Consider the following 9690-nt stretch of genomic DNA (forward strand, 5'->3'; position numbering starts at 1 on the left):
TGCATTACAGTAATCGAGACGGGAGGTAACAAACGCGTGAATTATAATGTTTGCATCCGACTGAGACAGTACAGGACGAATTTTAGCAATGTTGCGAAGATGGAAGAAAGCGGTTCTAGTAATTTTCTTCATATGTGTTTGAAAGGACAGATTGGGGTCAAATATGACACCTAAATTTTTAACTGAGTCACTCTGTGGTATGTGACATTTGTCAATGTTCACAGCAGTTTTTGAGAGTAAGTCACGGCATTTAGATGGACCAATAACTAACATTTTGGTCTTTTCAGAGTTAAGGCGCAAGAAATTGAGTGACATCCAACCTTTTCTCTCAGTGAGGCAGGCCTCCAAATTTCCACAATTTAGTGTGGCAGATTCCTCCAACGAAAGATATAGTTGAGTGTCATCTGTGTAGCAGGGTAAATTGATATTATACTTGCGAATAATATCACCTAATGGAAGCATGTAAATGCTGAAAAGAAGGGGGCCAAGCACTGAACCCTGCGGAACACCACAGGTAACACTAACACGCTCAGATGTCATTTCACCATATTTAACACAGTGCGTCCTCTCTGAGAGGTAGAATCTGAACCATGAGAGGACGGTTCCTGAGAGACCAATCCATTTTTTCAGCCATTCTAGTAGGATTTTATGGTCCACTGTGTCAAAAGCAGCACTAAGGTCCAGCAGCAGCAAAAGTGATGAAGCGCCAGAGTCCATTGCCAGTAGGAGATCATTGGTTACCTTAATCATAGCTGTCTTAGTAGAGTGGTTATGTCATGATTACTAACTCTGATTACCTGGAGCAATCATGTGGGCGCCTTCTGATTGGCTGGCACTTCGCTCCTAAGCGCGCTGCTCCCAGACCTCCTCGTCAGAGTGTTCATTTGTAACTCTGTGTGATTCTCCTGATTTCCCGTTCGTCAAAGAACTCTGCTTACTTGCTGTTTCTGCCTGCCTCCGATCCAACCTGTTTCCGTCCCACGCTTCGATCTCCTCTCCAGCCCCGGTAAACTCGACGTGCCTGACTTCCGCACTCCGATTGGCCACTTGATCCAAAGCTATCTCTCCGGCTCCGCTGCTGACATCTGACGGCCATCACGTCTCCCGCAAGCCCTGAACGCTTCCTTAAATAAAGAACTGAAACAAATGCTCTGGGGTTTCCTGGTCTGTTCTGGTCTCCTGATAGAACACTCTGACCAGAATTAATCCCACGTTCGTTCCTTTGCCCTCTGACGACTTCGAAGGCGAGGACAAGCATGGCGCATTCCAGCGCTTTCCCCCTGCCTAAAGTGCGGTACGGCAACTCGCCTCTGAAGTGGCCAACCTGGCTCAGCAAATGCACCAGCAGCGACAAGAGCTGGATCAATTTCACCAGGATTGGTCCAATCTCTCTCAAATAATGGTCCAACAGGCCACTTCATCGGTGCCCAACGCCGACAGCGCTCCTTCAAGCTCACAGTGGCAAATTCCAGCCCCACCCTCTCCAGGTTCATTTGGCGCCTGATTCGCTGAGCCACGAGTGGGCGAGCCAGTGAAGTTTTGTGGAGATCCTACCCAGATCTGTCCATTCTTAGTAAATTGCCAGTTTTGTTTTTGTCTATCTGGATGACATTCTAATGTTTTCCAAGTCCCGAGAGGAACATCAGAAACACGTCCAGCTCGTCCTCCGTCGCCTCCTGGAGAACTCCCTGTTTGTCAAAGCCGAGAAATATGAGTTCCACTCCAAGGTTGTTTCATTCTTGGGCTACATAATTTGTACATGATTCAAATTGAATCTTTTCTTCCGGCGCCGTCACGAATGGCAGCCACTCCAGCAGCTCCCGTGTTATTTTCGATTGTTCTCGATTGTTCTCAGCTCAGGGATGCTGCTGGAAATGTGAATTTCCCTTCGGGGATGAACAAAGTATCTATCTATCTATCTATCTATCTATCTATCTAACCGAAGGGAAGCTACAGATAGTTCCGGCCAAAGTATCGTCTGTCACCTCTTGGCCTGTTCCGGAGAATCGTAAAAAGCTCCAGCAATTTCTTGGGTTCGCTAATTTCTACAGAAGGTTCATCCGTAATTACAGTTCGGTGGCGGCTCCCCTCACGGCTCTAAACAGCCCCAAGGACACTTTCCGGCGGTCCCCCGCAGGTGATGAGGCCTTCAATAAACTTAAAACTTACTTTTTCACGGCCCCTATTCTTCAGGTACCAGACCCCGCACGGCAACTCGTGGTTGAAGTGGACGCGTCGGATGTGGGCGTTGGGGCTGTTCTGTCCCAGACATCTTCGAAGGACCAGAAGATGCACCCGTGCGCCTTCTTCTCCCGGCGGTTATCCCCGGCTGAGCGCAACTACGATGTGGGGGATCGTGAGTTGCTGGCCATTAAGTTAGCGCTAGAAGAGTGGTGGCACTGGCTGGAGGGGGTGACGGTGCCGTTTATTGTCTGGACGGACCACAAGAATTTGGAATACATCCGTTCGGCCAAGCGACTAAACCCACGACAGTCGCGTTGGTCTCTGTTTTTTGCCCGCTTTAATTTCACCCTTTCCTACAGACCCGGTTCCCGCAATGTAAAACCCGACGCCCTCTCTAGACAGTTCCACAAACCAGAGGACCAACCCCAGGGTCCGGCAACCATTCTCCCAGCATTGCGCATGGTTGCAACCGTCACATGGGACGTGGAGAGGCGAGTGATAGAGGCGCTACGAGACCAAGACCAGCTCCTGTCCCGAGGGCCGATTATTTGTCCCAGAGTCCCTACGTTCAGAGGTCCTTCAGTGGGGGCACGATTCCCACCTGTCTTGCCACCCAGGGGCAGCGCGAACCCAAGGTTTTGTGTCTCGGCGTATTTGGTGGCCTTCCATGGCTAGAGACATAAAACACTACGTCCTGGCTTGTCAAGTCTGCGCCCAGAACAATTCCTCTCACCAGCGTCCGGCCGGTCAACTACATCTTCTACCGGTCCGTCATCGGCCATGGTCACATATTGCTATGGACTTTGTAACTGGGTTGCGTGAATCTGAAGGTATGACTACCGTCCTGATCATAGTTGATAGGTTCAGTAAAATGGCACATTTTGTTGCTCTACTCAAACTCCACTCCGCTAAAGACACCGCCCAGGCTGTTCAGCAGAACGTGTTTCGCCTCCATGGCATTCCAAATGATATTGTCTCTGACCGGGGTCCTTTTGTCAGGATTTTGGAGAACACCGTAGCTTGAAGCAGTGTGTCTTAATTATTTTCTGTCATTTGGCTACATTCTCTCCGCTGCCAATATTTTTATACACAGTGGGACACCAATCTATTCATGAACCCTAGTCACGCTTCGTCATATTTCCCCGGCCTTTGGGAGACTTATGTTTGTCGCTTTACCTCTGCCTGTCTTCTTATCTGTGTTAAATCTTGCTTTTGAAGACTAACTTAAGTGTGCTGCACTTCTTGTCAACACATCACACTCAGTTTAGAGCGCTAACGCTAAATGCAAACATAAACTCTTCCCCGCGAGCGCACAATGAGAGCGCTACGGCCTCTTTGAGTAGTGGGTAGGCAATGGCAATGTATTCCAGGACCGTAAAAAAAATCCTCAAGGTCACACGCGCCCCCCTGACAAATCCTTGCGACCCCTGGGGTGGAATTTTTTTATAAAGGCTCTTTGAACGTAGCTGGGCATTGCTAACACATACTTAATTAAGAAATATTTCAACTTTTAACTTTTTAAGGACTTAAACAACGCACCCCACCTTTAAATTGTCCCGGCCTAAATTCAAGGGACTGGATCTTCTGTCCTTAAGGTAATGTATCTTTTCAAGGCCTCAGTGGGGAAGTGCAGAAAGGTGCCAACTTTCAATGCTACCTGTCCTCCAAGCGTCAGCGCCCCATGGCAAGCCTAATTTGCCTATGCTAATCCTCATCTATCGACCTTATGATCAAGTGTGTTTGCGAGCTCTACTGTGCGCCCCCAAAAAGAGGAGAGATGGAGAGAGGAAGCGGGGGAAAGGGCTCTCTTTGAACATGTTTGAAGTTGTCTGCCAGAGTTCAAATAACAAGCAAACATGTGCGTGCCACAGAAAGGCAGATCTGTATTAAAAAGAGGCGAGACGGCAGTGCAGCGATGAAAGGATGTCAGGGAGGGAACTTTTGGGGTAGTCGTGTTCCAAATGCCTTTGAGAAGACACTTTTAATTCTTCCGTTGAACCTGATCGGTTAGATAACACTTTTGATTTGTTACTTTTTTATTATTACCTTTTGAAATGTTCTTAAAAATGTCTACTTGTAATAGAGTATTTGCTTTGACATGATATTTTATGGGCAAAACCACTTGTATTTGACCCTAGTGGTCATAGCAACTGTTTAAGCCAGGAATGTTAACCGTAGTTTTTCAGTATTGTAATGTATCATTCAGCCTACTGTACTTTATATATCATATTACGCTCATGGATGACAAGGGGTCTTTTCCAAGCATAATACATGTTTTTTTTACAAACAATCAGAAAACAATCATTTGCATGTCTTGCATTGAATGCATTAATTGTTATTTTAACAGTTGAGCGAATGCAGTTTCACCCCACAACCAACTCACCACGCTTTAAAAACTCAAGAGAGGGGTTTGAACAAAATATCATTTTGTCTTAATTGTCATACTGGTTTCAAGTAAACTAAAAAGCAGTGCATCGGCAGTTACTTTAGACTACATCAGATCAAACTTTTAAGTTGTGCCAACCAAAGTTGAGAGTATACTGCCCTCTAGCGACCAGAGGGACATCTCTTTTCTCCTCACACTGAGGTTTTTGAGTTTTTCCTTGCCCGCATGCTGGTTTGCTAGTTTAAGATCAGGTAATTGTGTAATTTTGTAACTGTAATCCTGTGCAGTCCTTTGAGACATTTTTGTGATTAAGGGCTATATAAATAAATTTGACTTGACTTGACTTGACTTGACTTGACATGCTTTGCATTTGAAAATAGAATCATAACTTCTAATAGAATTGACATAGAGACTCGCTACTTTTTGGGACATACTCAAATATTTATGGTGGTCCAGATTAAATCATCCAACAATACGGGTCTGTTTGACATGTTTGGTTGGTTTAGGCTCTAGCTGTGCCATTTTGGATTGAAAGGAGCCCGTTTAAATAAGGTGGCGGTTGCCTGCAGTATATAGCTGCTCTAGTTATTAACTTTGCCACCCGTGCTGATGTATTTGGGAAAGAAAAGGTCATTAGCACATAAGAGCAGAGATGAAGTGGCTGCCTTGAGAGTTGAACAGCAGGAGTCCCTGTGTGAACTATAATGTGGAATCACTTTGCAAAGCTAGAGGGAGCTACTGGAACCTTTCAAAGAACAAAGCGCGACGATGTCAAGTGGTAATTAACACTTTCCCGATCACTGTATTTCCTTTTATTTTACTAATTTCTAAAGCTCAGTCAATATTTTGATTGTACAGTACAGAACCTACTTTGAACTTGCTTACTAAGAGTGTCATACCATGGTATTAGGCAAGTAACCCTGCGTAGATGCACGCAATTTTCAAAGGCAACTGAGGCTTTAAAGAGGAGCTTGGTATGTGTTGCTGTACGGTGTGGTGCAACCTAAAAATGTCTGCTAAAAAGCACAAGGAAGAATACAGACTACGGAGACTCAAATTGACCGATTAAATGCACTATTTTACCTCTGATTTCATTGCACTGTTTTTTTCATGTTTAGGGTTACCCGTAGCCGGAAGATGATGGACCATTATGTCACCTCCCTTTAAGTGAGACTCATGTCGTACAACATAAATGAACATCGATTTAATATCCATTTTCTGCACCGCTTATCCTCAGTAGGGTCACGGGGGTGCTGGAGCCCATCCCAGCTATCTTCAGGCAGTGGACAGGGGACACCCTGAACTGGTTGCCAGCCAGTCGCAGGGCACACAGACAGACAACCATTCACTCGCTCATTCACACCTAGGGACAATTTGGACCGGCCAATTAACCTGACATGCATGTTTTTGGAATGTGGGAGGAGACCGGAGTGCCCGGAGGAAACCCACGCAAGCACGGGGAGAACATGTACACTCCACACTGGGGGTTCGATCTCATGTCCTCAGAACTGTGCCGCACATGCGCTAACCACTGTGCCGCCGCGCTGCCATCGATTAACAATATAACAATTTTTGGTCTAATTTTTTTTCTTTTTATATACTGTTACGTATAGTAAGCAACACTAAATTAACTACAAGTGGGGGAAGAACTCAAAAAGAGGCCAAAACAATTTGGGAAATATAATACACGTTTTACACAAATTATCTTGTTTTTATTCTGCATAATCTGTCTTACTGTGAGTACCGGTAAATGGGTGCCATGTTATTTTTGTAAGGTTTGTCATTGACTAATAAGGAGAACTGCCATCATGAATAAGGAAAGCAATTAGCTGTGCTTGACATGAATGAATGACAAGTACTGTACTTAAATAATGTAAATCCATAAATTGCTGCCAAATAATAGAAATATCAATGCAGGCTCGGCTTGTAATTGAATAACTTTTTTTTGTATATGTGACCTGTTTTAATTAACTCAGACATTGTGTATTTTATGATATATAAATTGAATTACAAATGTATATATTGCGTTTTATTTGAACACATAATTGTAACGATTTAGTCGCAGTGATGACAAAACCATGTGGAGGAGGCAGGAACTGCAGGCAAAAAGAGGATGTTATTTTTCAACAAAATCATGACCAAAGTAACAAACAAACAAGTGGTAACTAAACGACTAACAAAGTATCAAACAAGAAACTATAAACAAAAAAACAAACTTGACAAAGTTCAAACCAGAAATGCATGAAACCGCAACTGAAAACTGCAAGGAATAAAGTGACAAACAAATCTGACGTGAAATTGAAACTGAGTCCTAGGATGACAAAAAAACTCAAAATGACACGACTGCTGGCCAAAAATGTCCTTTTAAAAGGTTCAGGATGACTGAGCACAAGCAAAAACAAACAGAATGAGGAACAGCTTCTTCCCAAGAACTATTACCACCTCGAACTCCCATCAACAGCGTCAATGAACACAATTTACTGTACCACTGCAGCTGTAAATATACACATATTTATGATGTATAATCATACATCGCGGGGCGGCAGTGGCTTAGGAGGTAGAGCGCTCGTCTTGGGATCAAGAGATTGCAGTTCGAATCCCGGCTCCTCCGTGTTACATGTCGAAGTGTCCTTGGGTATGACACTGAACATTGGAAACATTTCATATTTTCAACAATACATAAAGCACAAAACATGAAAACTTTGCAAGGTAAAGACCAGTACTGAAAATATTTTCTCTCTTTGATATTGCATTAGTTTTGGTTACACAAAAACATGGCACTTCTGAAGTCTTTTGAAAGATATTATATGCGTAGAAGGCAATGTAAATAGTAACAATAATATATTTTAAAAATGAAATAGTCTTTGAAAACTGGAACTATGAGAGTGAACAGTGATCAACGGTAGGTTCTGTGTATCACAGTAATTATTGGTCAATTTTCCATGCAACATTACAACAAGTAGCAGTAAAAAAAAAAAAAAAAAAGTTTATAGACTAAAAATGGAAACATCCTGAGATGTTTCCACCAACCTGTGAGTGGCAAAAGCTTCAGTCGGTCCATACATGTTGTGCAAATTGTAGTGAGTAGATAGATATGTCTGAGCTGACATACAAAGAGTGAAAGTGCTCAAGCTGCCTCCAACCACACCTGTTTCGAGGGCAAGCATAGTTACTATTCACTTGTACATGGGCAACATGTTAAAGTGCTCTACCCCATTTATTTTATACACTGTAAGGTCATGATACATATTGATAATTATATAATTACAATGTACTGGCAATAGGGTTGGTGACTTACTTGGTGTGTATGGCGGGTACTCAAGATCTGTGTAAGGACATCCTTCCATCGAGCCTGAAACAAAACTGGCTGGTTCGTTCATGTCCTGTGTGAAATTTGACGTTTTTGACAGAATAAACATACAACAGACTGGTTTCCACCTCATCACAAAATATGCATGTATAAAGAAGCATTTACACTCACATTCAAATCTGAAAGTTTGTTTTGTGTGTGTGTATTCTTACAATCCATAACCCATCTACTGGTACTTTAGAATAAAAATCCAGAATACAGTCTTCCCACCATTGTCTAGTCTCTGGGTTGGTAAAGTCAGGGAAGGCTGTTGCACCGGGCCAAACCTGATTGAACATACAAGAAAAAAATTGTTTTGTTTTTTTAAATCGCTCACATAGGCTACACAAAGATTTTACAGTTGACGTCCAACCTTGCCTATTAAGAGTTGACCAGTGACATTTTTGATAAATACATCTCGTTTAAGTCCATCATCGAAAGGATGGTAAGTCCCTGGAGGATTAGTTGTACTGATCCCAGGATCCTACAAAATACGATACGTACACATTATTTTGGAAGTGACATGTTGCCGCCTATTGGAAATAAATCAATATCAGATTAATAGAATGGTAAAAGCGTCCCTTACCAGGATAAGAACATACTTCAAGCCTTTTTGGTGTAATTCCTCAACCATTTCTTTATGGTCGCTGAATCGCAAGGGATCACTTGTGAAGACCATGCCCTTTTTGGCGTAATCAAGGTCATTCCACTGCACATCCTGAAAAATAAAAAAATAAATAAATGAAGGGCAGATGAAACGCTCTCTCTCACCAGATTTTTTTGGTTCATATTATCGACAGCAGTAGCTCAGGAGGTAGAGCGGTCGTTTTAGGATTAAGGGATCCCAGTTCGAATCCCGGCTTGTCCGTGTTACATGTCGAAGTGTCCTTGGGTAAGACATTGAACCCCCAATTACGATACCAACGTTATCACGACAACCCTGTATGTAACATCCCACATGCCGACATTTCTTGTGTAAATACCATGTAAATTATAACTATAGCCTTATCCCCCTTGTCTTATAACATTATCTTCTCTGTTCCTTTATCTTCTTGCTCATACCTCACTATGAATGTGTAAAACTGGAGTGTCATGCCCAATTTCGTTGTCACAATATGTTAGCCCATTTGTAGCAATGACAATAAAGGTATATTCTATTCTATTCTATTCTATTCTATTCTATTCTTCTACCCCTTACATGGCTGCATGGCCTTACATGGCTGCATGGCCGCTATTGGGAATTGTGAAGCACACTGTAAAGCGTTTTGGGAAGTCATTGACTTGAAAAGCGCTATATAAATGCAGATCATTTCATTTCCTAATATACATTTTAAAATCCCTTTTTATATTTTTGTCCTATTTAAATTGTTTTGCTTGCACTGAAAGAAGGATTTCTTTATACTTGTATAATAACAAAAAAGGCCATTCATTCATTCGTTCATTTTTTCATTCTTGTATTCTTTCATTCTTTTATTAATTCGTTCATTCAGTTATGCCCCGATACGCATCAGCAAGCTGACATGCTGTGTCTGACCACTAGATGGGAGCATGTCTTCACAAATACACAGAACTCCATCCACAATGTTTTTTGGACCAACATATTTATTTTTCAAACAAATGTTTTCATTTTTTTCTTAGTATAGTTAAAATCCCCCCTCCCCAAATATCACTGTATCACTGGGTACATTCAATACAAAACAATTATATCACTTGCGAAGGAAAATGGTCTTAATTTGAGGAAGGGGGAGTGCTCTTATGGCGCCATGACGCA

At 42.5% G+C, this 9690-nt stretch overlaps 1 protein-coding gene across 1 annotated transcript; it reads right to left on the minus strand.

Annotated features, from left to right (window-relative positions):
- Window positions 1–3073: 3073 nt before the first annotated feature.
- On the minus strand, window positions 3074–8752 carry LOC148374622 (lysosomal alpha-glucosidase-like). The gene is made up of 7 exons (XM_088332927.1): window positions 8691–8752; window positions 8506–8637; window positions 8293–8403; window positions 8093–8206; window positions 7869–7953; window positions 7601–7718; window positions 3074–3173 (listed from the first exon to the last, which is right to left on the minus strand). Exons 1-7 carry the CDS (start codon window positions 8706–8708, stop codon window positions 3074–3076), a joined length of 678 nt encoding a protein of 225 aa, XP_088189053.1. The 5' UTR covers window positions 8709–8752.
- Window positions 8753–9690: the final 938 nt, after the last annotated feature.

The sequence above is a fragment of the Urocampus carinirostris genome, chromosome 1 (assembly GCF_059441175.1).
Source record: "Urocampus carinirostris isolate Australia breed hairy pipefish chromosome 1, RoL_Ucar_1.0, whole genome shotgun sequence".
Classification (NCBI taxonomy): Eukaryota; Metazoa; Chordata; class Actinopteri; order Syngnathiformes; family Syngnathidae; genus Urocampus; species Urocampus carinirostris.

Coding starts and splice junctions, on each gene's coding strand:
- LOC148374622 (XM_088332927.1), bottom strand. Junction 8,404..8,505: donor TGAAGTATGTTCTTATCCTG/GTAAGGGACGCT, acceptor CGTATTTTGTAG/GATCCTGGGATCAGTACAAC. Junction 7,954..8,092: donor CAGTAGATGGGTTATGGATT/GTAAGAATACAC, acceptor AATTTCACACAG/GACATGAACGAACCAGCCAG.